The sequence below is a fragment of the Calcarisporiella thermophila genome (assembly GCF_041956535.1).
Source record: "Calcarisporiella thermophila strain CBS 279.70 unplaced genomic scaffold VTP21scaffold_24, whole genome shotgun sequence".
Classification (NCBI taxonomy): domain Eukaryota; kingdom Fungi; phylum Calcarisporiellomycota; class Calcarisporiellomycetes; order Calcarisporiellales; family Calcarisporiellaceae; genus Calcarisporiella; species Calcarisporiella thermophila.
The window spans coordinates 107,096-129,072 of NW_027192214.1; the positions used below are offsets into that span (position 1 = coordinate 107,096).

General features: G+C 49.4%; 9 protein-coding genes and 1 non-coding gene across 10 annotated transcripts; 4 read left to right on the forward strand and 6 right to left on the reverse strand.

Annotated features, from left to right (window-relative positions):
* The first annotated feature begins 336 nt into the window (after positions 1 to 336).
* VTP21DRAFT_t254 lies at positions 337 to 409 on the forward strand. The gene has a single exon. It is a non-coding gene; the product is annotated as a tRNA-Ser (tRNA).
* A 273-nt stretch (positions 410 to 682) lies between these two features.
* On the forward strand, positions 683 to 1,066 carry VTP21DRAFT_5831 (uncharacterized protein; the record flags this gene model as incomplete). Its single annotated transcript, XM_069396395.1, has 1 exon — positions 683 to 1,066. The coding sequence occupies one exon, from the start codon at positions 683 to 685 to the stop codon at positions 1,064 to 1,066; it is 384 nt and encodes a 127-aa protein (XP_069247486.1).
* A 1,395-nt stretch (positions 1,067 to 2,461) lies between these two features.
* On the reverse strand, positions 2,462 to 5,693 carry VTP21DRAFT_5832 (uncharacterized protein; the record flags this gene model as incomplete). Its single annotated transcript, XM_069396396.1, has 3 exons — positions 2,462 to 5,314; positions 5,393 to 5,611; positions 5,685 to 5,693. The coding sequence occupies 3 exons, from the start codon at positions 5,691 to 5,693 to the stop codon at positions 2,462 to 2,464; spliced, it is 3,081 nt and encodes a 1,026-aa protein (XP_069247487.1).
* Positions 5,694 to 6,066: 373 nt separating this feature from the next.
* VTP21DRAFT_5833 (uncharacterized protein) lies at positions 6,067 to 7,573 on the forward strand (the record flags this gene model as incomplete). The annotated part of the gene is made up of 4 exons (XM_069396397.1): positions 6,067 to 6,084; positions 6,170 to 6,332; positions 6,420 to 6,727; positions 7,199 to 7,573. 4 exons carry the CDS (start codon positions 6,067 to 6,069, stop codon positions 7,571 to 7,573), a joined length of 864 nt encoding a protein of 287 aa, XP_069247488.1.
* A 281-nt stretch (positions 7,574 to 7,854) lies between these two features.
* Positions 7,855 to 9,192, forward strand: VTP21DRAFT_5834 (uncharacterized protein; the record flags this gene model as incomplete). The annotated part of the gene is made up of 2 exons (XM_069396398.1): positions 7,855 to 7,951; positions 8,051 to 9,192. The coding sequence occupies 2 exons, from the start codon at positions 7,855 to 7,857 to the stop codon at positions 9,190 to 9,192; spliced, it is 1,239 nt and encodes a 412-aa protein (XP_069247489.1).
* A 440-nt stretch (positions 9,193 to 9,632) lies between these two features.
* On the reverse strand, positions 9,633 to 10,856 carry VTP21DRAFT_5835 (uncharacterized protein; the record flags this gene model as incomplete). The annotated part of the gene is made up of 1 exon (XM_069396399.1): positions 9,633 to 10,856. One exon carries the CDS (start codon positions 10,854 to 10,856, stop codon positions 9,633 to 9,635), a length of 1,224 nt encoding a protein of 407 aa, XP_069247490.1.
* Positions 10,857 to 11,433: 577 nt separating this feature from the next.
* VTP21DRAFT_5836 (uncharacterized protein) lies at positions 11,434 to 13,095 on the reverse strand (the record flags this gene model as incomplete). The annotated part of the gene is made up of 4 exons (XM_069396400.1): positions 11,434 to 11,882; positions 11,946 to 12,423; positions 12,505 to 12,751; positions 12,818 to 13,095. The coding sequence occupies 4 exons, from the start codon at positions 13,093 to 13,095 to the stop codon at positions 11,434 to 11,436; spliced, it is 1,452 nt and encodes a 483-aa protein (XP_069247491.1).
* An 805-nt stretch (positions 13,096 to 13,900) lies between these two features.
* VTP21DRAFT_5837 (uncharacterized protein) lies at positions 13,901 to 14,269 on the reverse strand (the record flags this gene model as incomplete). The annotated part of the gene is made up of 1 exon (XM_069396401.1): positions 13,901 to 14,269. One exon carries the CDS (start codon positions 14,267 to 14,269, stop codon positions 13,901 to 13,903), a length of 369 nt encoding a protein of 122 aa, XP_069247492.1.
* A 909-nt stretch (positions 14,270 to 15,178) lies between these two features.
* On the reverse strand, positions 15,179 to 18,591 carry VTP21DRAFT_5838 (uncharacterized protein; the record flags this gene model as incomplete). The annotated part of the gene is made up of 3 exons (XM_069396402.1): positions 15,179 to 15,250; positions 15,320 to 17,960; positions 18,146 to 18,591. The coding sequence occupies 3 exons, from the start codon at positions 18,589 to 18,591 to the stop codon at positions 15,179 to 15,181; spliced, it is 3,159 nt and encodes a 1,052-aa protein (XP_069247493.1).
* Positions 18,592 to 19,737: 1,146 nt separating this feature from the next.
* Positions 19,738 to 21,092, reverse strand: VTP21DRAFT_5839 (uncharacterized protein; the record flags this gene model as incomplete). The annotated part of the gene is made up of 4 exons (XM_069396403.1): positions 19,738 to 19,885; positions 19,975 to 20,786; positions 20,872 to 20,953; positions 21,022 to 21,092. The coding sequence occupies 4 exons, from the start codon at positions 21,090 to 21,092 to the stop codon at positions 19,738 to 19,740; spliced, it is 1,113 nt and encodes a 370-aa protein (XP_069247494.1).
* Positions 21,093 to 21,977: the final 885 nt, after the last annotated feature.

Genomic DNA, 21,977 nt, shown 5'->3' on the forward strand with positions numbered 1-21,977 from the left:
AACATTGAAATATTATGGGGTGTAGATATTTAGTATAGAGACAAAATTGCGCCACCACGAGCCTAAACATAAGAATGACCGCAATCCCCACCAGCACTCGCTTCTTGAGATTGCTGTCCACTTGCCCTTTGGCTCTAACACGACAAACACGACTTTCACGATAAACACAACAATAACGACTATTACTGACGCAATGAGCGATGCTCGTCAACATGACGTGGATAACTTACTTCGCGTCAAGCTCTTTCACGTCTGCTTCTTGTAATATTGGGAACTATTAACCTAATAAAAGTTTCCATTGATTGATCAAAAAAATAAACATAAGAATGAATACGGGGGAGGGTTAGTGTAGTGGACTATCCCTGGGATGCCGATGAGAACGGCGTGGGTTCGAATCCCACTTCCCCCACCAGCACTTACTCTTAGTTTGTGACTGCTATCCACTTGATCAGAAGCTGAGTCTTGATTATTGATAAGATCGCCCTTACGATAAGTACAACGATTACATTGGTTTCACGTACATGCTATTCACGTCAACTACGATACACGCATATCGATTGAACGTCTATCGATCCAGGACCTATATCTCGTTATGTTAAGTCCATTGACATTAACTTCATGTAATATATGGAAATTAAATAAAAGTTTCCATTAATTGATCAAAAAAAAAATAAACATAAGAATGAATACGGATGGTGAGACCGAGCAATCAGAGAAGAAACAAGAAAATACCATTAAAATATCCAGTACCCCACAGACTCCTAATACCAAACCTCTAGAATCCAAAGTGTTCAGCGAAATATCCGGATTTGAACCATCCAGCGTGCCTGCCAAGAGGAGCCCCGAAATCAAGACGGTGAACCTGCAAGAATTCCTAGCTTCCCAGAAGAACATGAAGTTCGACTTCAGTCCTACTAAATCGCCCACGCGCATCAATCATCCAACACGGAAAACTATCACTAAGCCAGAAAGCCCCTCAAAGACCAAGGCCCCCCCTAAAACTAAGGTAAAAACGGCCAGAAGTCCCAACGGATATGAGCTTAGATATATATTACAGCGACAGTAAATATCACTCTCTTTCAGCACCATTGCTTTCTGCATATCAAACGATATACGAGAGTAAAGAATAATTTTCTATCTACATTTCACTATCTTATATACTCAACCATTCAAATCAACCAACTCTAACAATCTATCTACTTTCTTCTCACTTTTAAACCACTTCAAAATAGGCTAGGAGCAGTGCCCAAATGATTTTGACGTTGAGATTATCCTACCGTTTTAATTGTACAGGATATTTTTCAATAAAAATTCTTTTGTTGAAAAATAAAGTTCGCCGACAATACTCCCCCATTACTTTTCTTATACATACCAAGGGTAAGTCAGGAGCAAAACCTGGGCAATTTTGGCGTAGTAGTTTACCCTATCTCTAACTAAATAGGACTTATTCAATATAAGGGCCATAGTTAAAAAGAGCTTGCTGACAAATCACATTGACCTCGAGTGACCTTGTAGATTGGAGTCCCGCAGTCGAATTCTAGGTTGTGTTTCGATTCCCGCAGGCGACGCTTGCCCTTATCTCCGATGAGCGTTTGCCTAATAATTTTTTCAGGACTAAATGTCTATCGATAGCTTAATAGCAGGCAAGCAAAATCAAACAAATAAATGGTTCCTACAAACATTGGTACCAAACAATCTTTTAGAGAGATCCAAATACAAAGTGGGAGGCAAGTGGCAATATTAGGGTAATTTCAACGTGGAAGTCTACCCTCCATTCCAATTAGATAAATTATCGAATAAACTGCCAATGGAGCATTCAAAGATTAAATCGCCTTACGATATTATTTCTGTTGATATAGTATATAGTAATATAGCAAGATACAAAAGGTGTAGTGCTAGCCCGTCAGCTAGATTCCGTTTGCCGCTACAGCCATATCGAGGGGCCAAACTGAGAATAAAAAGCGATCCACCTTGGTTTTCTCCCAGTATGATCCCCTGTTCGAAAAACCCATTGTAAGAAGATCACAATAACTCGAGCAAAGTCATCCTCATTCTATCAGCCGTAGTGCTGAAATACACTCATTATTAGTGTAATCTTTGAATACTCCTCACTATCAATCAAAGTTTTTATTTTATTTTATTTGTAATTTTTTCTCCCTTCATGTATCAAGGCGAGACTCCGAATCCAAAAGCGATCATAGGGGGCTAAATAAGGTGTATGATTTATTATATTATAAATAATTTACTGTGTTTTACTTGTCAATCTAATAATTTCAATAAAAGTTGAAAGGAATAAAAAAAGACAATAAAGTATAAAAAACAATCTATAAGATCACGCATTTCCTTCTATGCTGTCGCATAATACCTTGGCCCCATCCTAGGCTAGAAACCCTTTTTCCCCGGCTTGGGAGTTTTCATAAGCATTTTCTATCGCCAAAAAAATTGGCCTTTACAGCGGACATCACTCCAGATCGTCCTCCCTCACATCCACCTCCACTTTTCCGAGCTGCGAACCGAACTGCACCTCGATCACAAGCTTTCCCGAATTTCTTACTACGTTGAGTTGAGAGAGGAGGGCATTGACATCTGCGCGTGTTGCATCGCGTAACTTGACCTCGTCGGCACTTAGCTCAGATCCTCGGTTGCCCCAGCGGAAAGTTGGACCATTGATGTTTCCAAGCGAGTACACCTTTACGGCGGCGCTCTTCACTTGAGCAGGCCCTCCCTGCACGAATATCAGATCAAGTCCTTGGAATGCCCCTCGAGGTTTCCGGATAATATCGTCGATTGATTTCCCGCCGTAATATCCAGGGGTCGAGTCCGTGGTGGGATGGGAGGTGTACGCCGCACGCACCTTTCGCTTTCCTTCGCTATCCTCACCAGAATCAGCACCACTCTCAAGCGAGGCCGCATCGGGCTCGTCTTCCAAATAAATCATGCTAGGTCCGACGAGGTTGAACGGGTACTCCTTGGGGGGCGCCATCCACTTGCGTTTCCCATCGGGCAACGTGGTCAGCTCCGAATGGGGCATACCGAGGCTAAATCTGCGCATAATCAAATCCACAACCGAGCCGGCTTGCACGGGTAGACCATTCGTCATCTTCCCAAACAAATGCAAACTCCAAGCGTCTTTTTCCATGGCTCGGAGCTCCTCCCCGGCGTCGATGCTTGGCTTGAGAGTCCGGTCCACCTCCACATAGTTGAGGGGATAGAGCACGCGCGTCGGAAGAATTGTGAAGCCATTCGACTCCAGAAGAGGTCGCTGGGCGCGCACGTGTGTGGTGATCGCACGAGGTCCCACGCAATTGAAGCAGTCCGCAGAATATTTGGAGGAGAAGGCTGCCTCCGCAACCTCTCTGAACACGCGCCATCCCCGCCGGAACCGCATTACCCCCGGGGCAAGATAGGTGCCCTCGCTATCAAGGGTCCACTCCGTGTCACTGCGCACATCGCTTCGGTCGGCCCCGATGAATTCCACATGCTCTGCGGGAGGTGCGCGCAGCCAGAGCGCATCCATATCCATATACATTCCTCCGTACTTGTAGAGCAACATATAGCGCATATAATCTGTGAGATGGGAGAAGAAGTATCGCCCCCGCGACCACCGATCCCATTCACGGACCCACTGCTCCGAGTTCTGCCCCAGGAACCAGCGGTACTCAAGCATCAGGTCGCGATTGACGTGCACCACATGCACGCGGTATCCATTCTGGGTGTATGACGAGAAAAAGTCCTCAGGCAGGGTCGTGGTAATGACCATGACGACCGCGCGCGGAGTGTGGGCCCAAATCAATTCGAGCGCCTTAAAGTGCCGCTCGCCGAAGGTCGATGGATCCGTGGTCCAACAGACCCAGTGCAGGAGGTGCCATTCCTCCGTCTCGGAAAGCGTGGACGTCTCGCGATTTAGCAGTCCAGGGACAATCCACCTATCGTCGGTGGGCGGCTCTAGCGGGTCTCTCGCCTGCTGCGGGAGATCAGAGGATCCCGAGGGCTTTGAGTCGAGAAGGCTGATTCCCCTCAGCTCATCGCAGTCATACCCCCACTCCCGCCAATGATTCACTCGGTCCTTGCACGGATAGCAGTAGGCACAGTACTGTTGTCGGAACCCCTCGCACATCCGCCTGCCCGCCAGAACATTAGCAAGCATCTTATGACGACTCTCCCGAGGCTCGTAGGTGTCCGAGAAATGCTTTGCAATCATGTCGTCTTCGCACACATCTGCCTGCTGGATCCGTTTGTCGTGGATGGGGCGGATGTTGTACGGATAGAGCCAAACGCCCAAATTCTGGTCCTCATTTCGGGTGTAGAGCCGGGGCTCGCTCGCCAGCAACGCAACCACATCCTGGGACAAAATGTACATCGCCCCGGCCGTAAACTGTGGAAACATGGGGAGTTGGTAGTCGAACTCGGCGTTTTTGTTGTTGGGGTTTCTTATCGGGGGAATATCGTGGTAGGCCAGCCCCCTCCAATAATAAGGCTGCTTGGGCACCTGGAGGAGTTCTCTGCTGACGGTATCCAGCCGTACAAAAATGTCATCGTCTGTTTTGACCAGGTAGTCGAAGTCGTACCCGCTGCTCCATACAAGCGCTTTATGGAGTTTTTTGCTAAGGTCATTGTACCCATCGGAGGCAGGCACAATCAAAATGTCGCCATGTTGCTTCGACTCTTCTTCGATGCGGGCCCCCATTTTACGGTGCACTTGAGCAGAAGGCGGCTCCCCAATGACAAATCGATAATCGAAGGAGACCTCAGCCGAGAGTGGAGGCGCTAGGCGCAGGGTGGTTTCGCGGAACTCTTGGCGCTTTTCGAGGCCCCGGGGAGTCCACGACGACAACACCAGCATGAGGATCCTTGTGTTCGCAGGGTGCAACTGCGTAAGATTCTTGCCGACACTATGTGCGAAATGAGACTGCGTGGAAATTAAATCGGAACGATAGGGTAGTGTGGTCTGCATGTTTAACAGGCATCCGCTGGTGATCAGTAAAAACAGGCATCCCGGCAGCAGGATATATCGGAAAATCGATGCCCTTCCATTTTCGCCAGCCCGCTTTCCCTCTTCCAGGAAGTCCCCAACTTTACCGTACTGGCCGTTAGAGGTGAGGCGTTGCACGTGCGCGCCTGCGAGCAGTAAACAAACACCCATCCATTGTAAACCAATATTACTGGTGAATGCTGCGAAAATGTATGGAATAATCCAGAGAGCAAGAACAAGTGCGGCAAGTCGCAGAAGCGCAGAGAGATGACCATATATGTGCAACCAGCGTAAATGGAGTTCATTGATGAGCCACCATGACCAAAAGCCTGCGAGCAAGCACTATAAATACAAGACAACGTTAAATTTTATTTTCCTTCATGCTGCTTGTCGGTCGCGATAGAAATAAGTGATATTTACCCAGAAAGATGCAAGGTAATATGTTAAAGGGAATGCTTTTACTACCGTCAAGTTCCACGATTCCTGTCTAGACATGTTCCATGCCGTTGTCATTCCGTAAAGGAATCCAAGAACTGCTGGCATAATCCCGACTACTTTTAACAAGCCAACAAGCCATGGCTGTTCACGTGTGCGGAATGAAGACGATCGAAAGGGTAGCGTCGATGAGATATATTGCTTCTATTGAATATGAAAGGCACATGGAATCAGATCATCTAGGCTTAGAATATGAACATAGATGTTAGTCATTTACCACCACCATCGTCGTCGGGCCAACCGGATTATCCGTTTAGTGTCAACAAAATTAGAATAATGTTAAGTAATAATACAAAAAAAGAGGTAGAAAGAGGGGAGGAGAGTGAGAGTGAGAGTGAGAGAATGGAAACTAAGGGATGGCAATTGAGGAGCAAAAGATTCCTATAACTGACAGAACATCAAGGTAGAATGTCAATTCAATGGTATAGCACTCTGAGGAAAACAACAAATAGCACTAGAGGTTGAATCGTTACTAAACGATACACAATGAGGAGTATTAGTTTGGATAAAGAGAAGGTAATTGAGTACCAGAGGGATTGGGGGAAGGGGGAATCGAGATGGGAACTATTTTGCTATTGCAATTGGAATCTATAAACAAGATGGAGAACAGTGAGCAAGTAAGGAGAGGAAAAGCGTGCACGGTTTCGAGCGGTTTCGCAACCCTATTTGTCCGAAATTTCGAAGTTTATTTTGATCGTACAGACACTTCTGAAATCCGCCGTTCTTTTGGAAGAGCCGGATTGCGGAGCGCAATCTGAGCTGCTGACTAGAGAGCGTCCCTCTGTTGTATCGATGGGTGTTCTAGTGATGTCCAGCACGGCCAGCCCAGCTACACTCGATCTCACAGCTCTCCTCCAAAGATTTGGTAAGACCCCATAACATGGGTCAGAAACTGACGTTCTATCCAAGGCAGTCCAAGCCTCGTCATTGAGGCGTGAGTAATTTGTGGCAGAATTACTCTCAAAACTTTTCGGCCAAACTCCGTGGTATTATCAAGAGGCGATCAGCGCTGGGAAGATCGCAGCAACGAACTCAGAAGTCCTATGGCATTCATCCTCTTCTGCAAGCCCCCCCCCCTCACGCGTTAGTGCTGGCCTACAGGATGTCCTTTGGCCCCGTGTGATCCGAGACTTCTTTCATCCGGACACCCGCTTAAACCTGATAAGCTCTCTTTTCCACGGGAGATTTCTAGTGGATCTGGCAAGCTTGGCTCCCTGGCACCGCACTATCGGGTGTTGCCTTCCACCCTATACACAGAATGCAAGTCTATCTTGTCTCTTAGCCAATACGACTCTGTGCCCACTACAAATGGCTATGGTCCACCCAATTGTGTGGCTTATTATACTAATATAGGCTTAGCCTGCTACAACATGACAGCGTCTAACTAACTGCGTATGACAGCCAACCTTGACCTAAGTGGATATCTGCAGGAGAAAGTGGGGATAGTTGGTGCGGTTGATTTGTGATTAGTGGAACTCTCTAGCGCGTGTTCGGCAGGAAAAGCTGGCTACGATCGGTTAAACAGTGGAGCAGAGCTTAAGGAGGGCTTGGCCGAGCAATTAATGCGAGTGGGCCTAAAAGAGTTAAGTAGGCTATCCCCCGGCAATTCGGGGGGATACATGAGGAAATTGACGAATTTGGAAGCACTCACGCAATTCATATTTTGTCGGGCGCACGTTCCATCCACACTCTATTCTCTTCCTTAGAATTGGCTAAGATTGTTGCAGTCAGATAACGCGAGCCGGAGGTACATTTGAGGAGACGTTTTCAAGACTGAAAACGGCCGAGCCGATTTCCTTTTCCCATACACTCTATTCGCGTTGCTCAACTCTCCCCGGGCCGGACTCAGAACAGCAGATTACTATGATGTTTAGGCCTACTGCATTACTATATCGGAGGCTGCACTCTCGATCGCTACGCAACCCTAAAAATCTGGGCCCGTGGCCGCTGTTCCATTGCCAACTTGCCCGGCCCACCGGCCGCCTTAAGAAGGCGGCGGCGGGCAAGCACGAACGGTCAAGAAGAAGGCCCGGCTCGGATCGCAACCGGGGGAATGCTTCAGAGGGGACCGAGGATTGGAAAGAGAGCGGGAGGAAACAGGGATGACGCAAGCAATTTTCAACTGATAAAAGAAAAAAAGGGGATCGGCGGTCTAGCATGTTTACCCGATAGGTTCTAGATCGTGAAAAGCCGTATCTAATGAGGAAATTAGAGCTTTCGGATGGGGAGCAGCAAATGTGTCAGATATTTATAATTCCTGCATTGAGACACGCGATTAGATAGAGAATTAATTTGGGGAAAGCCTGTATTGACTTCCCAACCTCCCTTATCTTTTCGCAAGCAAACCTTGCCATTCCAAGTTACTCACCCCCACCGCCTTTTCTAACATGCCCGTTCTGACGGCGCCAATCCTCACCTTCTCGCCCAGCACCCTAGACCAGCTGAGCTCCATCGATGTCGATGGCTTATGCTCCATGTGGACAGGTAAATCTCCCTTTGCTTTCACCCTTATGGAGAGCGGCTAGCTCCCGCCTTCCTCCTTCCCTCCTCAGATCATTGACCCCGGAACTTGCCCATTCCTAGTCTTCACAAAGTGCAAGCAGAGCCTGGATCAGGGCCACCGCCTAGAGAACCTCTCCTGGCGATTATGGTATCGTGAGATCAATGCTTTAGACTCTCTGTTGCCCCAGTCAAAGCATGAAGAGCGTGTCGCTAGCCCTCCGTTGGCGGTGTCGCCGAAATCGTTTCAGAGGATACTTTCATCGTCTATTCCCTCCCATTTTTCCTCCTCCTTCTCCTCCTCCAGCTGCTTAGTTCCGACCTCCCACTCTCAAATGGCACCGGCAAAATCCGGAACCGACCCACAACATGCAAGCTCATGGCATCCCTCCACGGCCCCGCCAAATGAACTGGCAACCGCTACTGCCCCCGAGCTTGATCATAACATCGTCTCTTCTTTCGATTCCTCGATCTGCTCTTTCTCATCCTCCACTTCCTCACAAGGCACCCTTGTCGGCTTCCACGAAAAGCATACAAATACCCCCTACCGCTTCCGCCCCAACTCGGACGCCGGTTCCAATCCTAGCAACAGCCACTCTAGGCGTCCATCGGCACATAGACAAAACAGTAGCACTCGCTTCTTCATCCACAAGGATCCCGAGGAGCAGGAGGATGACTTTGAGGATATGGACGACGATATTTCCGACTATGATGATGGCGAGGAACTCCCGGTCCCATCTGCCCCGCCGCCATCGATGAACTCCCTCGAATGCACTCCACCCCCCATCACCGCCACCAGGGTCGCCACCACAGACATTCTTTTTGAGAAGATAGACATACGGCAGGTGGTGCCTCAGCGCTCGCTTCTCTCTGCTCAGCTGCAACAATGCGACCGCCCCTCCCTCCACCCGACCCCAATCCGATACCATGAGCGCGATGGCCCTCGCCCAAGGCTGGAGCAGCAGCGACTTATGCGCTCAAAACCATCCATCCGCCAGGATCTCCATGCTCTTGAAAAGCGCTGCGTCCGGTTTGTTGAAGCGGACTTTGCGTGCGAAGAAGAGCCCACACAGGCAAATAGAGCTGCTTCGGACCTGTCCCAGAGCGTTCAACGTAGTCTCTGGAGAGAAAGATTATTTAAACCACGCCCTGGCGAATGCCGAAGTACAAATGAGATAGATGAAGGGGAGACAGCGAACCCTGTCTTTTGTGAGGAGGGCTGGTAATACAGCGCTTCTCTATTTAATTTTTTAGGGAAAAAATTCCACATGTTTTCGATGCTCCGTGTATATAAATCTCTTTCTAGTTTAATTGATAAACACTCTGCTTTTGCTCTCTATTTTCCATGTAAACATGCTGCTTTTATTATTATTATTTTCTTTCTTGTTTTCCCCGTTTTCTCCTATGGATGTTAATTTTTCCTCTTTCTTTCCTCTATTAGCCTGCTTTCTAGGTCTTCTCACTTAATCTCACTGGATACTTCACACTAGTTGGATAATGGACATCTCCCAAGAAGAGCATAATAAATCTCCCCCAGCTTAAACCAGAAAGCATAGGAAAGAAATGGGGCCGCTTTTATGGCTTAAAAGTCTTTATTACCATAGGATAAATTACAAAAGAATTGAATCGCAAACAAATGTTTTTTTTTTTTCACTCTCAGGAGTGGTCATTTTGACTCGAGCGCAACCCGGGGTGACTGCTGGTCTCGCATCACCTCCCGCCACTGCTTCAACACGTGCTGCGCAGCCTCCTCTCGCCCGTGTCTGAGGTGCTGTCGGATCAGGTCTCGGAACATGCTTCCGAGGGGATTCACGCTATAGACCTCGCGCATGGCACGCATCACCTTCCAAGCCGTACTTGTTCTGTCCCGCTTGAGGGTCTCGTGCCGCACTAAGTAGCGGAATGTAATGATGTTGGGCTGGAGGTTGTAGGGTGGTTGCTGCATCTCGTTGAAGATCCGCCGGGCGGTGCGCATATCCGAGCGCTCGCATAGCCAGCGGATGAGCGTGTTGAAGGTGTCGAGATTCGGAATAACCTTATATTCTTCGCGCATCATCTGCTCGTAACATCGTACCATGCTGCGCACCTCTCCGCTTTCGCCCAGGGCGCTGAGAAGGGCATTGAAGGTTTTGACCGTGGGGACCAGGAGACCATTTTCTCGTGTCTTCCCAAACGCTTGATTGAAAACCCGCATGGCAGCCGAAGCATTCCGCACTCCGCCGTACATCTCAATCATGGCCTCATGAGTGAAGGCAGTGGGTCGCACTTTAGCATCGCGTATCTCACTGTAGATCCAGGTAGCCAGGTCAACGTCGCGGCGCCGCACCGCAGCATAAAGGTAGAGGTTGTATGAGTGTACATTGGGGGTTATGTTCAACTCGCGCATACGAGACCAGTAGGTTTCGCATCCATGAGCATCCTTCACACGGCCAAAAAATTCTAGAAGGAAATTGAAGTCGCGCACATCCGGCTTATGGCCAAGCGATTGCATTCTCTCCAGCACATACAAAATTCGGTCACGACATCGCTCTATTTCTGCAGATCCGTAATCGATGTAGTTTTTCAACCGAAAGCTTCTCAAGGCCTCGCTATGGTCTTCTGCGGTAAGCAGTCTAATATTGCCACCCTCATCAAGCGCAACATAGGTCTTCCACACTAGATTCTGATCGCGTCGCTGGATTGCGTTGAGTAGCTGGTGTACTTGTGGATGGTGTGCTTCAGGTCGACGAGAAAGTGCAAATTTCGGGGATTTGGTTCGAGGATGGGAGGTGTGGGTTGAGGCGAGCCGTCTTGCAAGATGGGGGGGAGGTCGGAGGAAAGAGGATGATGGGGAGGTGAAAAGTGAGCGGAAATTAAAAGCTAAAAAAGTGGCAGCCCGTTTTGTTGCCATGTCTATGTATATGTGGGTGGGGAATGGAATCTAATGATTAATGGCCAGCACTCCCCTGCAACTTTGTAAAAAAAAAATTGTTTTCTGTTGAAAATTTGATGACGATTCAGGAGCAGCTGCGCCTCGGGACAATTTTCGCAAGGTTTTGTTGTATCTATATTAGGAAAACACTTTGGTTTTACTTGAACACAGTGGACGGAGTCAAAAGTCCATAAGCATATGATCAACTAAACAGGAATTTTTTCCGAGCGCAACTACTTCAAATAAGTGTACTCATAGTAGTGTGTTTTATTACAAAGGTGATGCAAAAGGCTTTACCTGGCACGCTATGTTTGTAGTTTGTAGATCTATATATCAAGCCTCTTTGTGCATTAATTGAATATTCTATATGAAACTGTCAAAAAGCCTAAAGTCAAAAGACTATCCAAAAGACTTAACACTACCGTAAAGAGAAGTGATAAATATTGTGTAAATAAAAAAGAAAGAAGGATCACGAAGCCGATCGACTAGAAAGTCACTCATTCAACAAAATAATACAGGGGTAGTATAAAAAAAATGGGAGGAAAGTGCGAACGCGTTAAAGCTTTTTGAAAGGATTAGGGTCTACCATGAATCTCAAGGCCAAAATGAAGAGGGAAGAGAAAATGGTGATGGCACCGCAGAATTCGGCGAGGGGGAGAAAACTCGTGTGTCCAGTGATATCGAAGAGGGCGCCGGCAATTGGGGTGCCAAACAGATTTCCAAACAGATTCACAAAGTAAATCACTCCAATCGCCGGTCCGAGGTCTTTGGGGGGGACGAGATCGGCAATCACCGCCGGATAAAGCGAGATATAACCGCCACCAAAGAATCCGTAGAGAATCCCAAAGGCCATCAGGGAGCCAAGATTGTTCGCAAATGGCCACAGAGCCATGGATAGAACCCCTGCTATTACCGTGCAAAGAAACATAGTGTTAATGCGTCCGAAATGGTCCGCCGACATGCCAATGATAATGCGGGCTATACTGTTCACGCCACTCATGATCCCTTGGGTAGCAAATCTTGTTAGCCCTTGTTAAGAGAAAACAAATATCGGCTCACTGTACTTACCAGTCAATGCGGCAGACATGTTCACACTTACTCCGATAAATCGGGCATTTGTGACCATCATAAAGAAGGGGGCAAGGTATCCAAACGTGATAAAGAACCCGCAGAAGACAAGCATGAGTAGTTTTCGGTCGACAATGCTAAAATCGAACATCCTCCTGAATGGCGATGGCTCCCCCGATTTCCGAGCGGGGCGCTGGATTGCGTAGAGAGGTTTGGTGAGCAGGGTTGCAATAGAGAGAAAAATCAACGTCCATAGAGCAAGTACGCGTAGAGACCACCCGTATCCAACATCATTGATGACGCGGCGTATCATGTTAGAGAGACAAAGCCCTCCAATGCCGCCCCCGGAGATAGCAATGCCGATTGCCAACCCCCGACGCCTCTTGAACCATTGCTGGGTAATAGTGACCGGAGGAAAAAAGCTGATGGAGGACCCAATTCCGAACAGGACCCCTTGGGTGAGAAAGAGTTGCCAATACTAACATAATTGATTATAAGTAACAAAGGCGTGTTAGCCCAAGGCGAGTTTCACCCTTCAATCCGACCATTTGGATACTACCTGAGTGGAAAAACTAGCAAGCAGCAATCCTAGGGTGCTCAGCATCGTGCCGATGGCCATTGTCCATCGCACCCCGATGATCGTTACAAGCGGGGCGACGAACGGACCCATCGAGAAGAGGAGCGCGGCGGCCAAGGAGCCAATAAATGACACTTGCAGTGTAGAGTATTGCATTTGGAACAGGTTCACCATGTACTCTTGCTGGTAAACACTCCAGCAATACGTAGTGCCAAAGACCACAAAGTTCCTTTAAGAAAAGCATCAATGGGCATTGAATTTAAAATTTCAAGAACGCCACAAAGATAGTACGTACGATAAAAAGGTTGCAAGCACAATAAACCAGCCGTAGCCACCTTCAGGTGGCTCAGGAGAGCCTCCAGGCACACAAGCGGGCCCTTTTTCCTCGTCCATGATACTGGATTTTTCATCTCGTGCCTTGCCTGCAGTGGCAGTATCTCCATGTATCCTTTCCCGGCCATATTCACCAAGATGATTATCTAGAGTCTTGTCCCGAGAGTTATTCTCCATAATATTCTCGTTATCCACAGTATCACTATCGGAAATGTTGATATTATCCTCATATTTGGCCATTACTAAATTGGTATTATTCTATAATGGAGAAGCTGCTACTCTCTAGGGATGAAAGGAAAATGCTTGAAACTACCCAAATCCATACGCGATCTATCTAAATGGCCTCTCGTTTTATAGATCCAAGGCTAATTAGAAATGATGTTAGAATCGTCCAATATATTCCAGCCCCGAGTTTTTTAGTCGTATCAACTTCTTAATCCGCACTCTTCGAGAGAAGTTGAATCAGTTGTCAATAAGATTTTCTTGTTCAAACCCAGACAAAAAGCTATGCCCGAGAAAATTGAAAAATAGATCACCTTTTTTAGCAACCCCCAAGATTAAATAATCCGAAAATTACGAAAACAAAATGCCATTATAATCTAAATGAAAAAAAAAAATAACCAATTCAACCCTATATCGATTGCCTTGAACGCTATCGAGAATAGCTTCTAAGGCCTACAACCGAGAGTTGAGTGCGGATTTATCCCATTCAAGTATCCTTGTATTGCGAGGTTCAACTAAGAGTAAAACATTACTAATGAAGCGTTCAAATTGATCAGTAACCTATCCTCAAGTGAATTCTAAGGCGATCTTGTCAATTATTTACATGAGAAAAGATCCATTAGAAGACTAAGAAAAGTGCAATACATAATGCTACAAAGTAAGTACGAGGGCTCGTTTGATTAATATTATTCAGGTTCCTCTTGGTGTCAGTGCTACTCAGGTTTGCCATTGTGTGTCAAAGGTTATGTCTAGGACGGGGAGAGTGTGATGTGTGGCCTCTTTTGCTTGTCACCCGCACCAACATGGTTGGGGAGCGAGGGATTTATGGGAACCAAAAACGAGATTTTTTCTTGAATTCTGTCCCATTCTTTGATTTCTTTCCCTCAAAAGCACATGCTTCCTGAGAACCATCGGGATGCATGCGCATCGCACTGCCTTGCATGTAGACTTCAGAAGTCACATTTTGAGGTGTCTGGACATAGGGTTGCTGTGTAGGATAGGTACCTTGGGGCATGTAAAGGGGCTGGTAATAATTCATATACTGAGCGTGAATAAACTGCTCTTGAGGGTGTGGCACCGAGGGAGCAAAAGTTGGAGCGGGAGGAGGTGGGGGGGACATGGGGGGTGGGGGTGGAGGGGGAGGTGGGGGGTAATAGGCAGAAGGATATCCGAAGTAGTATGGGCAATTCATCTGAGCCGATGCTACTGAACACTCAGGGCATTGGGCCCAAAAATATCCATGGCAACAATACATTGGCAACGGGTTCCACTAGGATTTCGGGGGCAGGGAAAGCGGTGCAAAAACTCAATGCTTTGTTGGCCCAGAGGTAGCCAATTCGAATACCTGTGGTTTATATGTGTGTTGAAAGAAAGTTCAAGAGCCTAACCTTAGCCCGGTTTTTTGTTTTAAAATGAAAAACTTGGGCATTCTAGATATCAGCGCTCCTCCAGAAGTTGGCGGGGCCATTCTTTGTGATAAAGCGGAAATTCTTAGTAACACTTGGCCCAAAGCAGGTTATCCACCAGGAAGGTCCATTTTGCACAATTCTTCAAGCCTAGTTAGAACCAAACTCTATGTACTCGGTTGCTGCCTTGTTACATTCTCCAGTTTCTTTCAAAAAGCACGCGTTTTGTCTGTTCAAGTGGTTGGGGCCGTTGGCGGGATAAAATGAAGCACAGCCTCTATTTTCTTGTTGGTAGGTTAGCTTTCATGCTCAGGGTACAATAATCCAGCTGGGGTGCTTTTACAGGACGTAATGGCAGCAGGTATGGAAGAGTCTTTGTATTAGAGTCAGGAATGGGGAAGAAAGAAATTAAAAACAAAAGAGAATAGTGAAAGGAAGACAATGAAAAAAAAAAAAAACAGCGAGTGAAGCAAGAAGATTATCCACAAAAAAAAAAAGATGATAATTATATATAAGTATTTATAACAACATCAATGAAAGATTTTGTCTAAAGAATATACATCCCGCCCTTCCATTTTCCCTTAATCTGTCAAGAAAAAAAAATAAGAAGAATAGTAGTAGTAGTAATAAGATTATATATACTGCTGTATTTAACAAAAGTCTTATTCCCCCCCCCCCTCATATGAATCGATAACTTAGAATGTTTCATCCCAGTTGGGGCAGTCTGCCGTCTCGTGGAGGCCAAATTGTTCACAGTTTGCGCAATACTGGAAGCGGAAAAGAACACACAAGATTAGCATCCCTATTTAGCGGACCAGTACTCTCCAATGACTTACCATTTGCTCGTTCTTGGCGGCAGCGTCCCAGCTGCCAGTGTCTCCTCGTCTCTCAAACACGGCTTTGCACGTGACGATGTCATGCCCGACCACCTCGCAGATATCACAGTAGAGCTCCTTACCATCGTAGCCATCCTCCTCCAGCTGTTGTCTTCGTGCGGCCGCCACCGCAGCAGCGGCCCGACCTGCTCTCGTTTCTGCCCTTGGCTCTCCCTCGTCCCCACTCCCAAGCATCTTGGTCATGCTCAGCTCCTCCCTCAACCGCTCCACAGCCTTCCTCTCCCTCTCAAGCATCTCCTCCAATTCGGCCTCCCGGAAGATCTTGTTTTCGACCAGGGTCTCGAGCTCCGCCACGTCCTTATTCAGCGCGTTAATCTCCCGCTGCTTTGCCTTCTCAAGCTCCGCTAACTTGGCCCGAAGCTCACGGGCCTCCTGCGCGTGTTGGCGACGAAGTTGATCAAGCGCAAGCTGCTTTTCCGCCAACTGGCTGCTGAGCCGCGCCTCATTCTCCGTTTGCTCCCCGGTCCCGCCTCCCGTGCTCTCTCCCCCTTGGCCCCCATTCACTCCGGACCCGCGCTTTTCTCCGCGCATATTCTCCGCATGCAGCTTCTCTACCTCCTCCATCAAGTCGACCAGCTCCTGCTCCATCTTCTTCTGGCTCTCCACCAGCTTCTCCTTCTCGCTCGACAGCTTCCTGCACTCCTGGGCGCTCACCGAATTTTCTCGCTGCAATTCGTGCACCAGGTGTTTCAGTCCCGAAATCTTCTCCTCTTGCGCGGCAACCCGCTCGATCAACTCTTTCTCGCGCTGGCCAGTCTCCCCCCCATGTGCATCCCGCTCCATTTCTCGCTCCAAATCCTGTTGGAGCTGCTCCATCTGAACGAGGAGCCGCGTCTTTTCCGCCCCCAGCTCCTCGAACGTGGTGGTGAGGGTCGAGATTTGCTCAAGCAGCTTCGCACGCTCCTGCTCAACCTCATTGTGTTTCGCCGCCGCCTCACTAGCGCTTCGCTCCAGGCTTTTGACGCTCTCGGCAAGTCGCTCTTTGTCACGCGCGAGAATCTCGGCCCTCTTCCTCTCCTCGTCAAGGGCCTCCACGAGCCGCCTCTTCTCGTTCTCAAAGAGCTCCTTAAGGTGTTCCTCGCCTGCCGCCATGGCATTTGCCTTGACCACCTGGTCCAGCTCTGCCCGTAGCGCCCGCAGGCCACCTTGCTCTCGAGCAAGCGCCGCCTCTGCGTTCTCCTTGTCCCGTTTGAGCTCCTCGACCGCGTCTAGGGCCTCCTCTCCCACCTTACGCAACTCCTCCACCTCCGCCTCAAGCTCGGCAACCCGTTCTTCACGCTCGACCAGCAGGCGGTGCAGCTCGTCCGCCTCTGCTTGGCGGCGCGCCATGGCAGTCTCGTGCAACTCCAGTGACTCCTGACCCGCCCGCTTCATGTCCTGCAGCATCGATTCCAGCGACGCAACCCGTGCGTCGTACTCGGCGATGGCCTCTCGCCCTGCGGTGTGAAGTTCCGCAAGTTGTTTTTGGAGGGAAGCATTCGCGTTCCTAAGCTCATCGAGCTCGCGGGTCTTGCCCTCCAGCTGTCGCTCTAGCACCTCGTCTCCCTTTCCAGCGTCACCCTCGTCACCGGCCCCTTCGTCCTTTTGGCGAGGCGCAGATCCGGCCGCCTCTGTGGGAGCGTCTTTTCTCTGCTGTAGACGAGCAACCTCCACCTCCAGTTGTCTGACTTGCTCCTCCTTCACGTGCAAAAGCTCGGTGAGTTCCAAGATTTTTTCGCCTCCGTCCTCGGACACCAGTATGCTGTGGCGCTCTATCCCGTTCGTCAGCGGGGCCTTCGCTTCGCCCTGGGGGGTTGCGGGGGCCGCCGGTATCCCTGGTTTATCGTGGTATTCTGCCAACTTCTTCTCCAGTGATTTGATGCGTTGCAGCATGTCCTCCTGGTTCGCAGCCTGGTCGCCCGCCTCGCCAATGCCTTCTCGGAGCCTCTGGTTCTCCATCTCGAGCTGCTCCACTCTTTGCTCCAGCTCTCTCTCCTTGTCCCTCTCCTCCTGCTCTCGAAGCGGGTGATGCTGGGGCGCCGCAAGGGGGGATGAGGGAGTGGGTGAGGTGCTCGGTAGCGACACTCGTCTCAGTCCAGATCCGGCGGCGGCCGCCACTCCTGCCACTGGGGTTCTTAATCCGGGCGAGAGGCGCCGCATACTCGTGGTGATGGAGCCGGTGGAGGGGCCGGAGATACTCCTGCCCCGACTATCCCCCGCTTTCACTCCCGCCACCCCGGCAGCCACTGGGCTTGGGATCCCGACCGGCGAGGCTCCTCGACCCATGGATCCTTTCCGTGGAGTCGCGTAGCGGGGTTGGGTGCCAGGGGGACTGGGAGGCGGTATCCCTTGTCCTTCCCCGGCTCTATTTCCGCCCCCCGCTCCCCCACCAAGAGCCGCCATGGCCTCCGCCTTGGCAGCTGCGCGATGTTTCAGCTGCGTCGCCGTTACGCCTACATAGCGTGCGGCACGAGAGCCGAATCGCGCAGTTGTGGGTGAATCCTCGGAGAAAGAGCGTTTACGAGAGAGAGTGGGAAGCTTAGTGAGCTTGGAATAAAGGACAAAAAGGCCGGAGTTCGGAGGACAATCGAAATATTTCACCCTAGAGAGAAGCAGAGCAAGAAGGAGAGCGTCAGAAGTGATGAATCCATATCAGCTGAGTTTGAACACAAGAATAAAACAACTAGAAGGGGAAGTATTAAGGTGTACACAAGGCCAACATGGTAAAAAAAGAAAAGGCATAGGATAATAGGAATTGAAGTCTGGATTCGAATGGGGAATAGTTACCCGCTCACGCTTCCATCGTTTTTCCCTTCCCCCTCTTTCAGCTCTAAACCCGCCCAGGTTCCCGGCTTGAATTGCGTCGTCCCAACGAACCGTAACACCCCCTCTATACCCATGCTCTCCACCATGACTCGGTCTCCTAATCTTATCTCTCCATCGTTTTCCCCCAATTTTTCCATATTGTCCGGGCTATCCAAAGTATGACGCTGCTGGTCGCGGCGGAATACACGAGCGGTAGGGCTCTCAGGCGCACGCACCCAACTCCCAGAGCTGGTGTTGCGACGTGGCGCGGAACCTGTGGATAAGGCAGGGGGGGTGGCTTTACGGAGAGGAGAGTGTGGGGAGCGCTCTTCAGCACCGGGCGAATGGCTGGTGGTTGGGGATGCGCCGGAGGCGCGTCGATTGGGGGTAGGAATCCCAGAGGATGGTTTAGCGATTCGCGATTGCATAATATATAAATAAGGCTAAATCAGGAGAAATGAAATTCTGCGTTTGAAGCTACTCGAGGAAGGGAAAGTAGATGAGAATCAGAGCCCCTGAGGAAAAGCATGGGGAGAGAGCGAGTGGAAACAGAGACATGACCAATCCGAATGCCACTCAACCCTTCCACACGCCAAGCATAGCAAAGGACAGAGATCTTACTGGTTCAATCATGTACAAATGGATGCCGGCATTGCAATCAGACCCCCCTCCTTTCACGCGCATGCGCTTAATTCAGTTGCTGCAAACGGATGAGTAGCAAGGCTTTGATAGGGAGATAAGGGTTCACAAAATAATCTGCTTATTTGGAATCGTCTGCCTCAAGCTTTGCAGAGACGAGTTCCAATAGATGAGTGAGGCGCAGCAGGCTCGTGTACCGGCAATCTTAATCCACGCTTCATTTTCCAGCACGAAATTAAAAGTCGGTGGAAATGAGGCGACTAAAAATAGGTGTGCCCTTTTGCCAGTATTAGGACTCTGACACCAGCGGAGTGAGAGTCATAAGCTCGAACGCGGGCCCATCTCGACTCGCCTAGTCCCTTTGGCCGCGCACTGGCCAGTAAGCGCACGCCCGAGAGCCGTCTTTGCAGTGTTTAATTAATCCCATCGAATATCATCCACGTACCAATATCGATGCAGGATAGCCCAAGTCTCAAGATCTACTTCATATTTAATTCTAGGACTAATGGATACGCCCTGTGCTAGCAGGCCATTAAGGAAGAAATGCAAGTTGTCCTCCTCGTCTCGATTAAGATTATCCAAAAATGTAAATAAGTGCAAACAGAAGGCGATGCAATAAGCGATAAAGAACAGAAGAGAGAAAGTGAAACTCAAAACTAGCGGCAGAAAAAAAAAATAATAAACACATGCAAAGGGGAAAGGAAGAGAGGAGAGAAAGGAGGGGGAGGGAAAAATTACATACAACTTCAAAAAAAATAGGCGGAAAAAAGCAAAAAAAAAAGACGCAAAAGCAAAGGAATACTACAAATGAACAAAGACGATGTAAGGCATAGAGAATATAGCTCTGGCTCTGTGATGGCTATGGCTATTTATATGGATATGTAAATAGAATAAATAGAATATGTATATTGAACACGCATGACCACTCATTTACGCTACTCCTTCAGCTCACTCTCACACTTGAGACAACGAGGCTTGCCATCAGCCGATTTTGCGGCCGCCTCTTTGACTTTCCGTTTGTCTGAGCGGCGGGGTATCCAGCGGCAGGCTTCGTTCATACACACCATTTGTGTATACATGTACCTGTCAAGGTGCGGCCAAACGGAAGCAACACCATAGGGAGGGAGGAACTGTTAGAGAAGCAGTGAAGTGCGAACTAGCAGAGTACATACGCAATCCCGTCTTTATTGCATAGCCGGATCGTATCGCTCCATCCTCGCCGGGTGGGCAGCTGCTCCAAGGACACCCGACAACTCCCGCATCTCTCCCCCTCCTCTCCTGGCACCGTGCGTTTACGCCCGCGCTTGCAGGGCCTCTTTGGGGTCGGCTCCATCTCGTCCTCCATGGGGTTGACCGCTTCGCTTGCTAACTCCTCCCCTGCCTTCTGTTCTCCTGCTTTTTTCGCAAAATCCAAGCGCGGCTCTCGAAGTTCTTCGATTTCCTCTAAGGCCCTTTTGAGCCGCCTGCACTCCACCCACTCTTCCATGCGCTCCTCTAGGCCTTCGTCGCGGCGGTAGTAACCTAGGGCTGGGGGGAAAAGGCTCTCTTCTTCGTCCTCACCAAGATGCACCGGGCTATTGGGAGGCGTGATCTCGTTTGATAAATCGCGGTACCGTTCGCACCACTTTTTCTTGGGCACATAGGCAGCGAAGCTGTGTACTTCGTCTTCGGTCGCCCTCTCCTTCCCCTTACTCGATCCGAGTTGAAAGCTGAGTGGCGATCCATGCGGGGAAGCGCGGGGGGAACCCAGAGGAGGGGTGGGCTGCGAGCCTCTCGGCTGTTGCTCGTAGCCGCACGCTGTATACCGGTAGGTGGCTGTATAGACGGGGGACGGAGAGGAGGGTTCAAGAGGGGGAGGTTGCCAGTGAGGCGGCTGCGGACCCGATGCAGAACTGAAAGCGTGAGGCTGCAGGGTAGGCCGGTACTCCGTAGAGTCGACCCACTGTCCGGCGGAGAGGAGCAGATGGATGCCACCCGAGCATTCCTAGAGAATGGCCAAAATTGGGGATGAATAAGAGCAAAGAAGCACGAAGGTTTTGTGGGTTTCGGGCAAAATGCCTCATAATCACCTCGCTCCAGGAATTGACTCTACCAGCCAGCGGTAGGTTTTCGATTGACGGTGCGGCAGCCGAGCCATCGACAGGAGGAGGCCTGCAGTAGCGAAAAGCAGGTTAGCAACAAGGTTATAGTGGTAGAGAGTGAGAGTGAGAGTGAGAGACCGTCTTAGGGCCGGGTTTTTATGAGCATCGGCATAGGCTAAGAGCTCGGATATGGGGGGAAGCCGGTTCATATCCCAAATCGACGCCAACAATAGAGAGTGCGGAGGGGTAGTATGGGCAGGGGGGAGAGAGGTGAGGTGAGAAGGCAGGTGAGCTATGCTTTTGGTGGTTGTTTTCGTTAACGGCGGTAGTCGACAGGGAGGAAAGAGAAACTGGAGAAAAGAAGGGCAACGGAAAGGATATAACGACGAAATGGGCCGAAAAAAAAAGTGGGGAAAAAGAGCGAGCCGCGAAATCCGGTATTAAAATTGTTGATGTGGAGAGAGAGAGAGAGAGAGAGAGAGAGAGCTTGACACACAAACTGAAAAATAAGGTTAGAATTTCAACAAAGAAATCACGAATTTTCTGGGGAAAGTAGCTTTCTGCATTAGATGTTTGCAGCAAATGCCTCAGGGGGAGGATCTCGCCTAGACTGGCATCCACTTGCCGCCGACCCAGTCTGGCCTGCAATCCTAGTCAAATTGGGCGGGAACCCTTCCAAGAAATCTATAAAAGTGGGATTCCCCATCCCCAGCTCGGTGCCAGCACTGTCACGCTGTCTCTGCTCAACGGCGCTCGCAGAAAACGGATGGTAGCAGAGCTGCGGTGGGGAAGACGAGGAACCACTCGCGGCGCCAAACAACGCTCCATATAAATACAATAACCACCTGTCTGTAACTCACAGGTCAGATCTCCTCTCCCCCTCTCGACTACCCCTCTTTCTTCCTTTTGCCTTGCCTCGCCGATGCTCGGTGCACAGGGAAAAGGAAGAAAGATCTCTTCCTATTTCCAAAGTGGCCGGCCAGGGATTGAGAAAATAAATCAGAAAAATGCGTTCCTTGATCCATGCTGAGGTGAAGCCGAATTTGATAGGGTGTCGACCTGCTAAGTTTGGATGGATGGGGGATTACTTTGAT